This window comes from Anas platyrhynchos, chromosome 2 (assembly GCF_047663525.1).
Source record: "Anas platyrhynchos isolate ZD024472 breed Pekin duck chromosome 2, IASCAAS_PekinDuck_T2T, whole genome shotgun sequence".
Lineage (NCBI taxonomy): Eukaryota > Metazoa > Chordata > Aves > Anseriformes > Anatidae > Anas > Anas platyrhynchos.
Genome location: NC_092588.1, coordinates 153,733,117 through 153,753,652, shown reverse-complemented (window position 1 = coordinate 153,753,652; position 20,536 = coordinate 153,733,117). Strand labels below are relative to the sequence as shown.

Here is a 20,536-nt window from a genome sequence, read left to right as displayed (position 1 = left end):
CGGGCTTTGAGTTATTCAGTCGCTCACAGGAAGCACTGAATGTGTTCTGAATAAAACACTGTTGATGGCAGTAAAGGATACATTATATGATTAAAAATTCATCCCATATAAATCAACAGGAAGACACCATAGAAATAAAATCGTTGATGTCACAGGTGGATAAGACCTCAGAGAACATACCCGTTAATTTCTTTGCCAAAACATCACCCCGTAAAATATTTTGTACAGCCTTGTGAAATCTACCTTTAAACATATCAGGCAACTTAGACTTCTTCATTTATCAAAGGGAACAGTTTACTCAGCTAGAAAAAAAAAAAAAATCTCATGCTTGGGTGTATTGTCTTGATAATCAGCCTATTTTCTTTTCCTTTTGAAATAGAATTTTATTACTCTCTTTTATCTGGCATTCTCTTTTTATGAATTAATATCACTTAATTTAATAGACTGTTATTAGCTTCCTTTTGCATTTTGTTTACTCCCTAAAGTTACATGCCATTGTTCCTCCTTTTACCTTTTTCTTTTTTCTTTTTTTTTTTTCAACTCCCTCATTTTTTCCTCTTTGGAGTTGTTTTACCAAGAACTAAACACAGTACTCCAAATGAAATATCCACAGAACTATAAAGAGAAATAGTATCTCAGTATATAGACACAATACTTTCATATAGGATTTCTGCATCTTTATATTCCACTACAAAATCATGTCTAATTTTTTAAATATTACCCCAGGTGACTTGTGGTTACAAATTTTCATGATTCCCATTGAATTTTTTCCTGAACTATTTCCTTTGTAGTGTTTTGAGTCAATTCTCATTTTGCTATATTCTCTCCATGTTTCACTTCTCACTTCCTTTCTCCTTGGTTTCAATACTCTCTTCAATTTAATGTTATCTGCCAATATAAGAATTATATTGGTCAGTATCTCTTCTGTATCTTTAGTGAAGATAATGCTGACTCTAAGCCCTACATGTATCTTCCTCTGAAGACAAAGTTTTTGTTACGTTTGGGTCCTTAGGATGGCTTTTCTCCATACAGCAATGGGTGAATCAGAGCCAATTACACTATATTTCAAAAGTAGGATTTTCTATAATAGAAATATAGGTATTTTATTAAGATTTATGTATCGTCTGTCAGTTTGCTGGATTAAGGCTGTGATCTTCAAAGGGAAGGGAGAGAGGGAGAAAGATAAGAGAGTTAAACCTTCAGCAAACATCAACTTTCAATGAGATTTCAGCTTCTCACTGCTGCAGGCTTCTTAAAAAAATAATACAAAAAAAAAATTAAAAAAAGCAGCATTCAGATCAATTTACCACTATTAGAGACACGAGTGGTGTCTGACACAAGAGACACAAGCCCTGTCCAGCCACTTAAAACAGAGCAGACCACTCAGAAACACATTAAAAACTATCCTCTGCAGCATGAATTTACTCTCAAGTGGGAGGTCTTCCAAAGAGGCTCCTGATGTTGTCTCTGCCTGGCATATCTCCTCCACTCACTTATTCCAAGAAAGAAAGAGGACATTCTGTATTCGTCCTCTTCGTCTTTTGGCCTCCTTATTCCCTGTTTGTGCACAGCACCCGTGGCAGACAGGAGAGCCACTTCAATGTCTTTATGTCTCCATGACTTTTCGCTCAGCTGGCCTCCAAGAAAGTACTCTCCTTTTCTCCACTGTTTGTTTAATTAGCTTTAATCATGAGCTGCAGCAAGAGTTTAGTGATCTGTGGTTCCCATGATTATTCCCTTTTCCTCTTCTCTAAGCTCAGTATTGTGTTTACTTACTGCTTCTCTCCTGGGCTCTTTCCAGTTTTCCATGAGCATTATTGATTGATAATGGCATGTTACCTTAGTGTTTCAGATCCCTGTATGCCCTACAGTGTGCGTTGGCTGGATCTGCTGATTTGCGTTTGTTTCAGGTTTTCTAGATATTTCTCTGCTTACATTTCCACTAGTTCTAACAAGCTCTCACTCCCTTTTTATTGATCGCCTTGTTGGATTCTTTTAAAAAGGGTTTATTTTCTGAGGCAACTGAATTTTGATTAGTCACATCTCCCTCATCAATTGCTATTATGCCTCTTGCTCTTTTCTTTCCATTACCGAGTTCATGAAAACGTTAATCCTTTTAACCTTTATGGCAAAGAGTAACCTTTGCTTCTTTTCCTACAAGCTTTCCTAATCTTTCCCTCCTCTGTCGTATGTATGGTTCATTCTTTTTCTAGTCCATATTCAGACCCTCAGAGCTTTGTCTAGTGTTTTCTGCATCCATGTCCGTTCCCTCTTCCTCTTCCTTGAAGGCTTTTCAAAAGAAATCCTGTCTGTTTTGCCTTGCATGTTCCCTATCTCCCTTTGACACTGATGGATTCTAATATTTTCTGAAAACTCCTCCTGATAAATAACTCTTGAGCATTCTTGATTCTTTAAGATGTTTTCCCTGTGGTCTAATATAATTGCACTGTGTTCTGCAATTGTGTTCTCTGAATTTCGTAACCTGTCTCTGCTAAATACAGCACTCTCATTGACAATGCTATCAAGCTGACGTTGTTCTCACAGTTTTCTTTGATTTCTCTCTGTTGGTAAGAATTATATCCAACGAGGCTTCTTTTCTCATTGGACCTCCTATTTTCTACATCCTGCAGCTGTATATGATTTAGGATTATTTCAGTGATGCGTGTTTTGACGTCTTCATAACAGAACAAATAATGACTAAATGCATTCCCTAATGAACAGTATCAGAAAGTTCTGATTGTGCAAAAAACTTGGTACAACATCTTTTCCACCATCATATACCGTTTGTAGGCTGTAGAAAATAGGCTATTCTCTGTATGACAGCTGCATTCTGAATATGGATTTTTTAGAAGCTTTATCCATGCCGTTGGCCTGCTCTTTCTGTTCTGACTCTCTTTTTAAATGGTCTCTTCTCAATTGTTTGCAGTCCTTCTGAGTAGAGCATTAAAAACCCTAGCCAAGACTATGACCTTTGGGATGCTGCAGCTAATTGCAAAGAAGTAGCTTCCATCCCCTCTTACAAGCATTGCTGGAATGTTCAGTCTTGCCCGTTTTACCCCAGGTTCAGCATTTCTCTGAATTCAGCTATAAATTTTGCATTGCCTGTGTATGCTGGAAAACAGAGGGTCCATTTTCACATTAATAATAAATATATGAAGCTGTACCTATTCTCTAACTCCATCTTCATGAAAATAATAATTTATGTGTACATGCCATCTTTCATATAACTATCTCACAGGTTGTTTAAAAGCATGGGTAAGTATTATTGTCCTCATTTTCTAAATGGAGAGAATAGTATTGCAAGATAAAGCACAAAAATGTTTCAGTAGGTGCTCAGGAAAGAGAATAAGAGAGTTTGCAAATAAGCTACCTGTCTTGACTCTTGTTTCTGGCCATTTTGTATTGACATGATCCGTAGGAGATCCCAGCTTTGATGATGCCTGATTGTGCCAGATATCTCTCCTACACAGTCAGAAACAAATGTAGGGCTGCATAAATATTATACCTTCCACTATAATGGACAAACTAAATAATCAAGAAAAATATAGTTTTGGATTGACACAAAATAAATATGTTTTATTTTGAATACTGATACAAAATTTTGAAGGCAAATCTTTTAAAGAAAATGTTTTATGTCAAAAGAAAGCCTAGACCTGAAATGAAATTTCTATTTCATATTTGGGCAGCTTATGTAATGATGAGAGAAGGACTTCTGCTCATATCAAAGAAGCTGGTGCAGCAGGGAACAGGACACGGTCCTAACCACCAAGGTGCAGTTTTTATGCACCAGCTGTGAGTGAGGAGCCTCAGGAATGAGGTTCCAGAGACGAGAACCCAACAGAAGCCTTTCAATTCATCCTTCAGGATTTCAGGAGCTAGGTTCTACTTCTGGTTTTCCCATATGAATTCATCAAATATGAGGGAAGGACATACAAACCTTAAGATCCTGAGTGATTCAGTTGTTCCAAGCTTCCACCTACCACTAATATTCAGTGGCCGTTCCCTATGTTTCTTAGGTTGTTCCTTTTTATTTATTATTTTTTTTAAAAGAATTGTTTATTATTTTTTTGGTTGGTGGTGGGTCAACCATTAGTTCACCACGGCATAGGTAGAGCTGTCACTCGAGGAGTGGGCACCGTGTGAAGTGCATGGCAATCTTGCTGTCGTGTCTGCTTTGGCTGGGATATTGGTTAGTGGAATAAAAACTCAGCTACTTCCTTCGGGGCGATTGATCAATTTGTTTTCCTCATCTTTGCTCTTGTTGACAACAAGCTTGATGAAATCAGTCTTTCTGAAGGCAGCACAGTGGATTTGACAAATCCCGCAGAACTGCTGGAGCAGATCCCTGAGTTTGCTGAGGAGCTGATGGAGCCTGAAGATTGCTTCCCCGAAGGTAAGGGCCTGCATATTTCACTGCAATGCTGAGGAGAGAAACCTCCTGTCCTCTTATCAAACATGCCTCCACATTCACACCAAGTTGCTCTGGCTGCTTGCAATAGTATTTCACTGGATGCACTTCATTTCTTAGATACAGTAATGCTCCAGAATCACTTGTTAACATTAGTCTCTGGATTTCCAAGGCAAGATAAGCCAGATGCATGCTCAAAATTCTTGTGTAGCTTCTAACATGATAGGTTTATTTTAACCACAATTTGTGCTATATAGTTATTAAAAAAAATAATAATAAGGTTGATATATCTGGTTTGGCCAATGACGATTTTTGTCTTCCAAAATATGTGCATAATCAGACTTGGTAGAGAACTAATGAGTTCAGGATGTTTCTATAGCTTAGGTGTATATAGGCAGTTAATATAAACTGTCTGCAGTGCTCACAAGTCCCAGGGACTCTATTCCATTTATTTTAAAAGGCATGAAGATAAGCATGTCCAGTAACATTAATTTGACCCGAGATGTGCTATGCATGGGGCATTTTACTTAATTATTTCAGATAACAACTCATATTTAGATAACTATTTTAATAACCCAATAAGCCAGTTCTTTATTCAATTTCGACACCATGCTACCCCATGCACAAAAAGATCTTTTTTAACTACATTTGAAAGGAAAATAACATTCTAAGTTTTTTCTTCTGAGTGAGCTCTATTCAAAATATTATCTCAGTAAGATTCCTCATTTTCCTTTAAATCTGGGTTAGGAAAAATAGGGTTAGCTGAATGTTAGCATATTCCCTTGAAAATTCAAGGATTATTATAAATAAAAACAGAGCTGCTCAGATGGGATCAGACAGAAATGATTTACTGGGTATATGAATGCCCCTGAAGTCAGCAAAAATGTGCAGCTCTATATGTGTGAGAAAGATGATTGAATGAGGTAAGGGAGCCCTGCAGGGCTTACAAATGTCCCTAGGATCTAAACATTTTTTTGGCAGCTTTGCTTAAAAGCAGTAGCCAAAAATTAATGCAGTTGACTGAAGAAGGCATGGTACTGTGCTGTAACTGTTCTGGCCGAGACAATAATATTTATAAATTAGATCTGGTGTTTTCATTCTTTCATAATATATTTCTTAATGAGACCAGTGAGGAGCAATCTATGTTGTGCACTGCAAAGTGAGAAATTATATTATATAATTGCACAAACAAGCCTGTATTATAAGACCAGTGCCAGTCAAATGCCAGACAGTTTACAAATGATGAAACTGTGGCTGGACAGGATCACCTTCCATTTTTTAAAACAAAAAAGGCTTGGATCATGCAGCCCATCACTTCATTCAGTATACAGCCCTGGGTCATTCCCAGCACAGCTGCATTCTGTAACTTTCTCTTTCTTCAAATGACCAGAACTGCCTGAATCCCCATCATGCAGACCCACACCAATACCCAGACGTTTTTTTGGAAGTCAATGTCAATGGGACATGGGGTAGCAGTGGCCAGAGGTGGATCATTGGAAGTATTAACCTAATTTTGAAGCCCACCTGTCATCCTGACCACAAATAAATGTAGAAATGGAGCCTTGGGATGAACCCCAGGCTTACCCTTGATCACACCCATCCTTCTGGCTCCTGATCCCTTCCCCATGAGCACAACATTGCTGCTGCTGCCTTTTATTCCTCTCCTCTCCTAATTCCTCACCAGCCCCTGCTGAAATCAGGGTGTCCTCCTCTTTTCCCAGGCTATGGCCAGCTGAGCCTTGAGCACTAAATGGGAATTGAAGCAGAAGCTGCTCCCAGCCCTTGATCCTGTGCATGGTGGCTGGGGGCACTGGGGAAGCTGTTGCAGGCAATGGCATCCCCAGTACATCTGCTCTGCTTTCCAGGCAAAACGCGTCCACGTGGATTTTTCAGAGGCTACTGTGTAGGCTAAATGGGATTGTATTGCTCATGGATTTGGCAAAAATGCGTAAACTTGGCACATAAGTGTTCCCTCATTGAACTTCAAGTCAGAGAGCCATAAACTGAAAGTCCAAATTACTTTTATTGCAATGACGTTAGAACTTGTTTGTATTTATGGAGAAAACCACAGCATTCTCACATAATCTTTGTTTATTAAATGCCATCCAATATTTTCCCTCAAAGTTAGCATTACAATTAAGCTTCATGCAGCTATCACTTCAGTCTGGTTAAAAACAAAACGAAGCAAAGCAAAACAAAACCTATCTACTTAGCTAAGATATGACAAGGTTATAAGGTACTAAAATGGAATTATTGAAGGGCAAGCACAGGGCTATTTTATCTAGTGTTTCCTTTGTCATCTTTTAATAAAGAGATACAATATTTGGAATATTTGGAAGAATGGCCAGCTAATATTTGTGAAAGAATATTAGGTGAGATGAAGAGAGGTGAGAGAGAGTGTTAAGTTCTTACCTTGTTAGCTCACCAGCTATCTAAATGCAAACTATGACATTTCTAAACACATTCAGCATAGGTTGTGTCCTGGACAAATATGTTCCAGATTCAGCCCCCTTTTTCAGATAACAAAGGCACAAAGATAATACATGTTCTGGAAATAGTTGCTGAAAGTTTGCTGAGGTCAGAGTTTTCCCGGAGTTGGGTGACCCAGATTAGCCATAGGTCGTTTTTCTTGGGGAGACTTGTTAATTTGTTATCATCTCAAAATAGCTTTGATTAGGCTGAACTGGGAATATTGTTGGGTCAGGAAATGTGGAGTCAAGGTAGGGTCACAGCTCAAGGTCGAGTATTGCTGGGAAAAACCTGATAGAAATGGAGAGATCATTCTTGTTGCCAGTTGATGGGAAAGCAACATCTAGGCAATGCCAGCTATTTGGGTATTTTTCCCTCCAGATGCCTTGCAACACTCCAGTGCTGTTACCTCCATTGGTATGCATTCCAAACCAAAAATTGTTGTCTGTTTGGACATTATCTTCTGTGTCCCGCAGAAGGTCATCCAAAGAGAGCCCCTGGCCCCAGCACACTCCTCTCTCCCAGACCCTAATAGGAGAAAGTTTTCACCAAGTCCTCAAGCGTAATTCCCCGGGCACGGCCCGCTGGCAAAGGAATATGGTCAGATGGTTGCGCGAGAATGAGCTACCTTGATCAACACGCGGTTGATCGCAACTCGTGACGCCCAGGACGCCCACAACCAAGTTTTCATGTGACCGTGTAGAAGCATTTATCGTGGTTGGAAAGCACTGAAGTTATTCTGGTTAATGGTGGGGTCTGCGTCATGCCCTCCCCAGTGGCTCTTAGCGGCCGTACAGAAATGCAAAAGCCAAGAGGAGCTCCAACAGACCGCTAAAGTGAACACATCTAGACTGAGCTGTGGGCTCGGCCACCAGATGAGGTTTGAAAGCAGAGTAAAACCAAACAAAGCCCAGAAAAATGCTTTAAGTGTCATCCTAGAAATATATATATAAATATATATATATATATGGAACAAACCTAAGTTTGAAAGCCTCTCTTTTCTCTAGCCATAATACCTGAGATACAGGGCTTTTTCAGTCAGGAAGAGCATGGTAGTATTTTGTTGTAAAGTGTTCTCAGGCTTCAGAAAACACTTACTGTCCCATCACTTGTGCAGAACCAGATTAAGTCGGGTCAGACAGGACCTCCACCTTTCAACTCGTCCAATCTCCTGCTCAGAGCACAGCTCCCAGCACTGGTGGACCAGGCTGCCCACTGCTTTTGCTTCAAGGCATCACACTGTTAGTTGCAGTGACCTCCAAGAGGATATGTTTTGAGGAGAGTAGCAGTGAATAAACAAGAATTATATCCTTGTAAAGACTTTGGAAGAGTGAAAACACCTGGCAGACTGTGGCTTTGTCAGAAGCTGTGTCTTTGCAGCTCCCAGTTGTAGTACACAAGGAAAAACTTAAATCTCCACGTGTGTCTCAGGCACCCAAATGCTGGAGACAGTGAAAGCAAATATATTCTGTGTTAGCCCTAGAGCTGCACAGCATAAAACCCAGTCATGCATACCAGTGGATTAGTGGGGCCAGAGGATGAGAAAGGGGGCAGCAGGGATGTGTGCCCTCCAAACCAGACTTACCTTCTTCCTTGAGCATGCACAACTAGCCAGGCTGGTCATTAGAAACCCAGTTTGACAGATAATGTGTCTTAAAACTGAGTTATGAATACCTGCCTGCTTGAATTTGTGCTAAGGAAGCTGTATTTTCTTTGTGTCAAACCAAGCAATATTATAACCAGCATTCAAAGCTAAGCAAAATATTGTTTTGTTCTAAAAATGAATGCCCCAGTAATTGGGATCTTCTTTGAAACAGTAGCTATAAAATTATTGTAGTTTAAACACAACATACCAGACTTACTGCTCCACAGTATGCAAGAAATTAATTGGTCTTCCAGGTTTATTGAAGAGAATCAGCAGCCTAATCCAGCCAAAACATATCTAACAATTTTATGCAAATTTAAATGTATATATTGGCAGTGGATTTGTAAAGGCTTTGCTCATAAGCTTGAAATAAATAGTCTGGCTATTGTGCATGCAGGAGAAAGTTATTGTAGCATAGCTCCCACATTTACAGGGAGATTTTTCTCCTAATGCACCAAGGTAATGCAATCAGGTCTAACAGCTCCATGATTATAATGCAGCAGGCTAGAAAATGTGAGTGCAGAGCTAAAGGAATATTTACACAGAATGCATCATAAATTAAATTCCTCTTTTTTTTGTTTTGTTTTGTTTTGTTTTTTTAGTTTGTCGTTGTTGTGGCAGATACTTAAGTAAGAGCTTTCTCTGTCACACCTGCAGTGGAAACTGCCGGATAGGCCCCATTTTAATCTTCAATTTGTGGTCATGCCATAGGACACCCTACTCACGGAAGGGAACAGTTCCCTTGTTTTGAAAAGCAAACAAAAAATAAATAATATCATGGTAACCAATGCATTTAGAAAGGTTTCTTGGTAAATGGGTCTCTTTCATGAGAAATGGTACGTAATGTTGAAACGAGAATTGAAAACAACCATTGTTCTTGGGCAAGGTGACCACTAACGGAGCTCAGTACAGCTTCACTGATTTGCCAGCAAATAGCTTGACCTTTTGAGGGGGACTTTCTCTGCTGTTCTGTGTTCCTCTTGAGCAGACATATACTATCCAAAATACTGTAATGGAAATGAGTCATTTTGCTCTCCAGAAACATGTAGCCCACCATGAATTAGGGTGGCAAAACTAAGTCCTGACTAAATCACAAGGTATTCAGCTTCTTCTGCGCAACCCTATCTAGTTCCCTAATAGCATTGATGTCAGGGGATAGCACAGATCTATTAGACTAAACAGCATAAGTAATGCTGTTATAAGAAATGCCAAAGGGTTTACTCATGTCTTGACACTTGCTGTGTTAAAAGGTGTTAATGAATAGTCTTCTTCGTATGGATCAAGTAAATAGCTTTCAAGACCTGGAGCTGGAATCTGTTGACCACCTGCCTTGTACAAGTCAGCTGGAGTTATTATGGAGCTATGACCCTCACCAGATCATGCTTAGAACACACTGGAATGTTTCTAATATTTCGATTTCATAGAAATGGGAAAACAAACAAACAAACAAAAATCCACCACCAACAACTCTTTGAACATAGACTAAGGCCAAGTAAACTTTTTTGTCATGCTATGTAAAGCTTCCAATTCATCATTTAAGCTTGGGTCAAGGTCACCGAACAGTAGGCTACCAGCATTACTAGAGAGTCCAGGGAAGTACAGGTATTAAAGAGCAGTCACTGAGGGAAATGAGAAAATTCAAAATGGAAACAGAACTTCGTTCATTAAAAACCTATTTATGGTCAGTTTTCTTTTTCTTTCAGATTTCTTTTCTTCTGTTTGATTTATGAGTAGTTAAAAATAGCATTTCATCTGAATTGCACCAGCATGATTATTCACGGAAGTGCTACTTGACATTAGTAATTGTATCAGAATCTGGTCTAAACATTTCTGAATTGGGCCCAATCAAAAGCATGGGATTTAATAGTGCTGTGATTTTGGGCTGACTCATCTGAGAGGCTATTTTGGATTTTTCAAGGTATTACTGTCAGTAACTAGGACCTTTTTTTTCTTTTTTCAGAGCAGAATTGCATGAAATTGCCATCAAAGAGCATTAAAAAAAAAAAAAAAGAAAGAAAAAAAAGAAAGATTTGTGGTCCTAGCTGCCTTTCTGTCTTTAAATATACCTCTCTGTACCTGTAGATTATCAGATGGAAGCTGACTATATCAGCAGTAGCCTGTTTTTACTGTTTTTAAACTATTTTCCATCACAAATGAAATAACTTAAGGTCCTATGCTGCCCTGCTCATTAGTATTTCATTTGAAGATGACTCCCTGATTTTAGCTATGCCTGGGCTCAGGTAATCATGTTAGCTCACTGTGTACTTGAAGAACAGAAGCAGACTTCTCCCAGGAATGTTTTATCGAACTGTCTTAAGGTGGGGAGAACCACTTGCTGGAAGACATTAACCTATTCCAGTGCTGCTTATGGAGTCTATGACTAGCTGAGCGGACGCCTTTACCTAAGTGTCTAAAACTCCAAGTATAAATCTAGGTATTAACTTAGGAGGAAATAGAGAAGAGTTTTTAGACAAAAGTCTTAAGTCATAAAAATTCATATTTTTTAAAATACTTATTTTTTTTTCAAAATATTCTAAAGTATGTATGAGAACAAGGTAGTCTTGTGGAAAGTTTCTTCTGCTAGAAGCAGTAGTTACCTCTAATACAAAGGGGGATTTGTACTTAACATGAGAAACCCACACCTAAGTTGTGAACACCCTGTTCATTAGGCTGTTCCCTTGATAAATGAGGGATCTGAGCCCAAGTCTCAGCTCTACCTGATGCCAAGTTGAGCTGAGTATGAGGTAGGCTGCATACCTGCATAACAGCATGGAGTGTGGACCAGACATCTGCAAGCTGGCAGTGGGGTGAGAAATGGTGTAAGAGGTTTCTGGCAGCACTGCTAAGAGAAGCAACTGAGAGCCCCCACTGTCCTGTCCTGCTGGTGGGAATATATTGCATGGGCATTTCCAAGCAGAGCTGCCAGGGAAGGACATTGGGCTCAGGGATCTGAGTACCACAGATCTGGTACTTGAACTCTGTTCCATGGAGCTACTTCCTAAAAAATACCCAACTCACACACATTACTATCTGTGTTTGTTTTAGGAAAAAGTTCTGTCTAACATGATATCTTTTTATCCCTTGCCACAATTCTCTGTTGGTTTGGATTGAAGTGCTTAGAGGGATAAAACTTTCCTTTGCTGGAGTGGTACCTGACCCACAAAGAGGCAGAGAGACAGTCCTTACACTTGCATCTTCTTCTAGCACTATGCTATTCTCAAGCAATTTAATTATTTAATGTATTTCAACTCAGCACAGAATTTCTCTGAATTCCAGAATACAGTGGGAATACAGGTCTGTGTGATGAAAGTATTCAGAGGATAGATAGTTACTTGCATCACTGTCACATTACATTTTCATTAAGGGTTTCCTATCCTGCTAGTCCCATACCAAAACCTCATACAGCCAAGAACCTACACCTTCCAAACGTCTCAGAGATGGGGGAGAAAAAGCAGCTCTGGGAGTGGTTCATGCATGAATGATGGCAGTGACACCCTACAGCTCTGCTGCTCCATAGCAGGCATGTGGGCTAGTATAAACTTACAGAAAATGCCAGGAAGAGCACAGCAGACTTAGCAGCTTGCTCCCTCCTGGCAAAGCCAGCTGCCAGCACATCCCCACTTCCAGCTACATGGGAATCCCGACATCCTGGGACTTGCACTTGATCTCCTTGCAAATCACATGTAGCTCAAGAGCCTCAGTTATGCCACCTTGAATTAACAGCATCTGCTGTCTGCGTAACCTTGGCACTCACCCTCTTTCCTTCCCCACATTCCTTGCCTAAATATTATTTCTACTTGCAATAGCGTTGCATTACATCACCAGAGTGAGATCTCCTCCCTTGTCACTTCTGAGCAGTTGTTGTGTGCTTCGAGATGTGTCCGTGACCTCAGCCACCTTTCAGCTAGGGAAGCAGCTGGCCTGTGATTTATCATCTTATGATGGGACTATAAAACTCCGCAGCAATGTCTATTTCTGTGCAACACATGGATTAAATGCAGGGTGAAAAGCTTGCGTTTTGGAAATAAAGTAGTTTCTAAGGGTTGTTCTCATCAGCAAATGTTGTGACACTTGATTTGAATTATCTGACGTAAGTCTCAATGGCCAGCCTGGGAAAGGACAACTTCTGGCTACCAGGCTGTTCTCTCATCACAGTTTTAAGTTCCTACTCAACACAAGATAATGGAAGTGGTGCTTTTTAAATGGGAAAGACCAATCTATCTGTTACTAACAACAATACTCTTTCACTATAGCAGTTTAATGTTGCTAAGACTAAAAACATGGCCAAGGTTTCGCCAGCAGAGATCCTTCTGTGGTCCCCATTGTCACCATGGCATTTAGCTATTGTATTTGTCATTGCAACACCTCGCTAAGGTCCGAAAGTGCTCTAAGTGCCAGTAGGGAACTTGCTGTGGACAGAGGCTGGATATCTAAATTTCTGCTGAAGTCAGAGAGGATTTAGCCACCTAAGTACCCTTTCAAAGTTGACCCGATGCCTTGTTTAAGCTCATGAGAGACCAAGAGATCAAAATCTGCTTTTCCTGTCTGAGTCTCTTCAGCACATTTGTCCCATCTGCATTGATGCACCACCTCCCCTCATCTCTCTTTCATCAGGTTGCCACTTTTAATCAGTAATTTTAACGGTACCATAATACCAAGAAAACATCCTTCCTACATTCAGAAGGACGTGGAAACTATTGGTAATACCCTGCTGGAGTCATTAGACCAGATCAGCAGGGCTGCCTGAGCTTAGTTAATACAATGTGATCAACCTGGGGCACGGGTGACTCATAACCAAAATATTCTGTAACCACAAAAATCACTGGGAGAGACCACTGGGGAAGGTTTAAAGTGATTTTGAATATTTTTGAATAGAGGAGTGAGAAGGGGAAATAGAAGGCAAAGCAGAAGAGTATGATGAGAAGTTTCTAAGGGTTGTTAGAGGGAGGAAAGGTAGGAAAGACTCCATGTAGTAGTTTATTGCTGGAATCTTGTAGTTTATTGCTGGAATCTTGTTTAGCAGGCACTTTTTGCAGACTTAAGAAATAATCAGGCCTTGTTTTTTTAACAGTTGTTTGCTTTTTGTTTTGCTCCTTTTCAGTTTGTGTGCGATTCTTCCCATGCTGTTCAGTGGACATCTCAAAATTTCCAGGCAAAATTTGGTGGAGGCTCCGGAAAACGTGCTACAGAATTGTCGAACACAACTGGTTTGAAACTTTCATCATATTCATGATCCTGCTGAGCAGTGGAGCCCTGGTAAGTGTATCAGGGTTTCTTCATTGCTTGAAAGTAGACATGGATCTAAGAGAAGGTGGCCTCAGGTTAGGTGCATCCAAGATCTTATGAAACCTCATTGCGCATTTCTCAAAGCAAAGCACATTGAGCAGTGAATCAAAGAGCTACCAGTGGAGCTGGTGGATGTGTATCATGTTCTGGATGCACTTTAGCTTAACCCAACATACCTTTCTGTGCTCAGATACCTCCTGCTTGGAGCCAAGTGAATGGACACACAAGAAAACCAGTTGGTCATCGCCCATGACCCTGATAAGGGATATTCTCCTCCCGAGATCCTGCAGGGTGCTGGGATTATCCACTCCGTACTATCAGCCCTGGGCTGTTTGTGGCAGTGGCAACCAGCATGCAGTTTCTAGGAGTTTGGTTGACAATCTGGCTTGTTCTCTCCACTCTGAATCCAGCCTGCTTTTAGCAAAGATTGCTGCTCTAGCTGTTCAGTGTTGCCTTTTCCATCCCTCCTCCTGTCCCCTCCAGGGTCACTTAGATAGAAAAATTAGCACCTCTGCTTAAGGCTGTTGCTTGAAGCTCCCATCCAGTGCACCTATATTTGCATGGGTCATTTACATGGTTAAGAATGTCCCTGAAATTGATGCTGATTTCTCCCAGGGTTTTAGTTTGTTATAGAGCAGAGGGATATATAGGAAGTTCTCTGGACTTTGATCTGGTGGTCACTGATTTTCTCCTCAGTGATGGGGTTAAGAAACATACCTACTAAATTCACAGGCAGTACCATCTTTGGACAGGTTACCAGTGTTTTTCTGAAGTTCAGGATTAACTTTGCCTAGCGGATGAATCTGCCTTCAGTATTTAAATGAAAGTCACTTTAGAAAGGTTCCTGCTTCACCTCACCAGGGATAATCAAGGGCAGAAAGACAAAATGCAGGCTGACTGGTGAGGTAGCAGATTTACTAAAAAGAGCTGGAGAGAGAACAGGCAGCAAACAGAATAGAATAAACTACATCACAGCACTGCAGAAAAGCCGAACACCCCACTAGGCTGTATAAATAAGCATGTTCTTCCACTCCAGTTGGCATCAAGGAGGCCTCAGCTGGAGCACAAGGCTTCAGCTCTGGGCACTGCACTTTGGGAAAGACGTGGGCTAATTGAAGAAACTCCAGAAGAGGGCAACGCAAATTGTCAGTGGCCTAAAAAATAAGAGGCAAACACAGAAGTACTAGGCTTGTGCAGTTTAAAGAAAGTCTCTGCAGGAAGGCAAGAAGATGGAAGTACATAAATGTTGTTGCAAAATGAACAGAATCGACAATTCTCCAGGTCCACTAGGGATGGACTGGAATTTTGCCCAGGGGATTTTCTTTTATTATGAGAAGAAAAAGGCTGAAAAACTTGTACAGATAGCAGGCTGCTGAAAATTGTCATAGCTTTGCTGAAATCAATGGAGTCTGACAGTTTTTGCACCAGCTTGGGGATCAGCATGTTAATTTTTTAACACATCTTAAAGGGGGCATGTCATTTGCTATAATACACTTTAGACAAACGCAGTTCTTTACATGTGTAATTAAAAGTGCCTTAGATACTGAAGACTGTGATATAAATCTCATTTAATTTTCATTGAAAACATTTATTTGCCTTTTAAAAAATTTATTTTCAGTTTACTCAGTACAGTTCTGTATAAGGGCAAATTTCACTGCACTTACTCACATACCTGCAATGTGCTTCAGCATATCAACTCTGCTCTCCAGGATTGGGATTGAACATGTGGGAGGGTACACAGACATTTTTTTTTTTCCTTTGTTATTCTGGCTCACGGTCTGCTCTTGGTAGAGCAAACACAATGTGCTTTCTGACAAGTTAGTAGCAAACAAGGGGAGCGAAGGCAGGAGGGAGAGGAGGAAACCACTTTAAATAGTTTGCTGTTATTTTTACAGTAATTGCAAAGTACAGCAAGTCATCTGACAAAGTGAGCAAGCCCCTACCAGAAGCGATAAACTCCAGTCTGTCTGTGTATTGTTTTCTGTGGCTTTCTCCAACAGCTCTTTCACACCCTTGAAATATCATTTTTGAAGGCAAGATAGGAGACTGGGTCGCAGCGAAAACGTCACCCCGAAGTGTGGGGACAAATGGACAAGCTTTGGCTTGGGCTGCCAGAGCTGTCTTGTCAGTTTAATTACTGTTTCCTGGCAGACAAAAGACCAGTGTGACTGCCTGAGTGACAGGCAGCACGCTTCTGGTATCTGCAGGCACTGGGTGCTCGCTAATTTTTGGAAGTTCCTCAGAAAGTAGGAAGAGATCTCGAAATATGTAAATGTAGATAATGAAGATGATTAGCACAGACCCTCTCGAATAATGTCGTGCTTTCTTGCTGCTGAGTGTCACACACTGGGACAAGAGGAATATATCAAAGCCTGGGTCTTCCAAGTGAGAGGGACACAGAGGGAGGCAGTCTGGATAATGATCAGCTGGGAAGCAGGCTGAAGCCACTGCTCGACTTAGCAGCTCCCAGCCGAGCCATATATCTGCTGCCCTGACACCGGGATCCTGCATTTTTATTTGACATGCATTATAAAGTGAAAGCTAAATTATGGGACAACTTTACTTGTTTTATTTTAGTAGGCACATTGTTTTATATCGTAAATATTTTAAAAGGGTTATTAAGTTGCTTGTACTTGATGCAGATGCTGAATGTCTTTTGATGGTGCCCTGCACAAGCTTAGTTAGGGAGACAGATGAGATGGGTAGATAGATACCTTGACCTTTAAAACATAATTGCTCTGTTAAGTGAATAATAATGAGCATTTCTTGAGGCAGATAGTTGTAGCTACCTGAAATGTGATGGCTGAACAGAAGCCAGGGAACTCTGTGCTCTGTAACACGGGCGTAAGCATGTTAATAACCCAATTTGTCATCATTAGCAGTAAGACGTGTCTGACTAAATGTAAGGGTCGGATTCTGTCTATTAGGTTAGGATCAGTACTATCTATGACTGTGCACTCGTTCTGATGGTAACATTAAAATATACCAGAAATCACTGCCAGTACATGATGTCCCATCAAATGAGACCATGTGCAGCACTGATGCTTTCCAACATTGCTCAGCAGAAGCTTTTAATCAATATTTTGCACTTCCAGGCTTTTGAAGATATTTATCTTGAAGATCGAAAAAACATAAAAACCATGCTGGAATACGCTGACAAAATATTCACTTACATCTTTGTCTTGGAAATGCTTTTGAAATGGGTGGCTTATGGCTTCAAGAAGTATTTCACCAACGCCTGGTGCTGGCTTGACTTCCTCATTGTAGATGTAAGTACCGTTTGGGAGCTACGATGCTGCTCATGTTGTGATTTTGTGGTGTGCATAAGGAATAGAGGCTGTTAAGTCTGGCAGCTTTGCGTCTGCAAAATGACAGCTGTCGCTCTGACTCCGAGTAACAACCTTTGGTGAACCTCGAAGGAGGTCGCCAGACGCCGTTTTGCGACTGTGCATCCCCAGCACACAGCGTGCCAGGGTGGAGAAAACGGCTCCATGTCTCTGCGCAGAGGTGTTACCCTGCTAATGTGAGTCACGTTCCCCTCTAGTCCCCAGGAGCTCGCTCTTTCTCTTAGCATTTAATGTCTCGTCCCACACTCCCGCCTAGCACAAGGTCCGGTTACCTCCGAGTGCTCCGCACATGACCTCAACACACAAGTCTCAGCAGATTAGAGGAGCTGTCCTTGGCAGAGCTTCCCTGTGAGGCTGCCAGCAGCACCTCGCAGGATGCTCAATCTCCCAAGCATTCACAAGTGGAGGAGTCCAGACGAAGGTGTGAATAGCCCTACCTAAAGTGATTTCACTACTACAAAACCATACAAAATACTCTAAATCCATGAAATGTCTCTGCGCATGGCTCTCCCGAGAGAATAATCTTTAAAACCAAGAAATAGTTGAATAAAAGGGAGTTAATCCCCTAAGAGGGTTGCTAGAACCAGCTGTGCCCTCTCCAAAGTTGTGCCTGGACCCCCATGGAGAAGGTCAGCAGGTATTAGCACATAAAACCTGAAGTTTCACAATGGCTGAGTGTGGGATCTGATGAATTCCAGAAAGGCCAGAAACGCTGCATCCTCCAGATGAGGTTTAACATTTCATCACAGCATATCAATAAGGAGGCAATTATCTCCCCAAGGCCATTTCTTATTAGCTCGGGGTATTAATGTGGCAGGCTAGCAGAGCTTTGCCATGACTGTAACTTATTAAACTTCTGATGAATTATTTTTTTCCCCCATTTTACGTCTGAACCTTGACTCGGGGGAGAGCTGTACTTTCTTTGGCCCCAGCCCAGAAAAGCACTTCAATGGGGCGATTTACTTGTTTGAAGTTATGGACATGTCTAAGTGCCCTGCTGGATCAGAGCCTTTGGAAGCTTCTCCAGAGCTTTAATAAATTGATTTATGAAAAGGAAGTTCTTTACATAAATTGTAGGTCATAAATTCCTCTTCACATACATGCTTGGAAACCTCTTAAAGGGAAGGCACTTATTTTTCACAGATTAGTTTCAATAGAAAAGGAAGGCCTGGTTTAATTATCTAACCACAAAATTGGAAACCACCAGCTCCTAAGTTACAGCCCAAACCCGAAAACTGTGCTTACTGTGGTTTAGGTCAAGTGGCATACCATCTCTTCCTTTGTTCCTCCATCTGTAAAATGGGACTAGTAGGACTCATGTAAAGTATTGTATGGGTTTCCAGGAATTTGTTGTTGGAGCTAATCTTCATAATGACCTTCTGGAGACTAGAAGAGCTAGATGAGAGCTGAATATTGTCACTACTATAAGTAGGGGTGTTCCTGATGGGGATGAGAGTTTGCATGGTGAATTCACTGAGGCAGTTTGGTGCTCTGCTGTATTACCAATAGTCTGCAGTGAGTTCCTTCCTTATTAGAAGTACACATAGAGCATGGCATTTAATTAATGCCAAAGAGAGTAAACCAGAAAAGCAATGAAATTCTGTCCTCCATGCAAAAAGCTCACTTGAAATAGGAGCTGTATAAGAATGCAAAGTCAGTACGTAGCCCAAAAATTTAAGGTTAATGTTTGCCTTTTCATGATGGGGTTTGTGAATGTAATGTCAGATTGCAGAGAGAGCCATGGGTGGGTTGGGGAAAGGGGCTGCACATCCTTGCCACTTCCAGCGCACACAGGTCATTAACCAGTGCTACGGGGGCAGGCAGACCACAGCACCCCTGGACTGCCCTGTCCCCAGCAAAGCCACTGGCCTAGTCTTCTTTATTTTCTGAACCCACGTGTAAAGGTTGTTTTTGCAGGATCCCCAAGGTAGCCAAAAAGATGTCCCACCCTTGAGTTGTTTTGGTTACTTAATCGACTCTAGGAAGTTTGTCCTTTTGCATTCTCAATTAATAAAGCTTTTCTCCATGCCCCATTATTTTCTTCACAGTCATTTGCCAACATGGATTATGAGAACCGGTACTATATTTTTAGCAGGTTTAACAGATGCTCTTCTCCTAGCCTATTGCTCACACACCCTGCCACTCTGAATTGGCAGAGTAACATGCTGTCGTTTTTCCAGCACACTTTTTACTTCAATTTACATTTTCTTTTGGTCCTTTGAGAACCAAATCACTGCAACTGAGCTGCAGAAGGGAGTGAATGGGTGAATTAGCTGCTCGAAAAGAAGCAGATGAACCACTTGTCTGATTTTCTCAAATTTATTTGTTTAAAATTATTCACTTAAAAATTCCTGATCTGCAAATTATTCATTAGCAATTTGGTATTGGTATTCAAAATTCAAGCTGCAATGGTTGATTTTTCATTGGACATGGGAAACTATCTATCATCTGTGTTTTCTCATTGTACAAATGCAACTCAGAACTCTTTCTCTGCTGTGAATTATTCATAAAACCATCTTAAAATTTGCAAGTATTCACTGTTTCTAAATGGGAAGTGAACCCAGAGGGGTTATAAGCACATTGCTGAAGAATTATTATTTTTCCCCATACTTACTCTGCTCAGTGAAAGACCTTTGACACTGATTTGGGCCTGTGGAGCAGCAAGGGCTCTGTCTCGTGATTGTGGATTACTAACAAAAATTCTGTCTTGCACAGCCTGAACATCAAAACACACAGTAATCCACAAACTGAGGGCTATTTTTGCTGGATGTAGAATCCCTAAAGGATGATCTCTGATAATGGTCCTCCACATCTCTAAGAAGCGTGCAAGTGTAGCAAAACAAAAAGAGAGTGCTTTTAAATACATTGCAATACAGTAAAGCTTTGCAACAGATTTCTTTGGGAGGAACAGAGAAAGGAGTAATCAAACCACAAAACAGAGGCTCATTTCAACTTAGAGCACTTGGGAGAGATGCCTTAAATTTCTGCAGTAATTATGGATATACTGAACAAAAATCATTAATGCATTAATCTATACATTACCTCCCTGCAAGTAACATGTATATTCTTAAAATTAACCCACTTCTACACTGTAAATGTAGTTTTGCTATGCACACAAACTGTGCGATGGGGACTGCAAGTCACAGCTATTTCCAAATGAGAAAAAAGCAGAGCCTGTAGCGTAACCAGAGTGTAGACAGACATCAGCATCACCGTCACCATCAGGAATGGTGTTTATGCAGAAGCCTCTTTGCTAGGCTGCACAGGCAAATATTTTCACAAAGAATTGATATTTCCCAAGCATTCGTGCAATCAAAACCTGTTTGTACTCAGCAGATTAAACAAGAAGTACAAACTTGGCCAGAGACGAAGGCGCATGGC

The 20,536-nt window shown here is 40.8% G+C and overlaps 1 protein-coding gene across 2 annotated transcripts in view; it reads left to right on the top strand.

Annotated features, from left to right (window-relative positions):
* The window catches only part of SCN5A (sodium voltage-gated channel alpha subunit 5), a 207,351-nt gene that overhangs the window by 152,715 nt on the left and 34,100 nt on the right, over positions 1-20,536 (top strand). For both annotated transcript variants that reach the window (XM_072033864.1, XM_072033865.1), the window contains 3 exons: positions 4,273-4,393; positions 13,624-13,778; positions 16,904-17,077. In XM_072033864.1, coding sequence (XP_071889965.1) covers positions 4,273-4,393; positions 13,624-13,778; positions 16,904-17,077 — 450 coding nt within the window. The remainder of the gene's footprint in view (positions 1-4,272; positions 4,394-13,623; positions 13,779-16,903; positions 17,078-20,536) is intronic.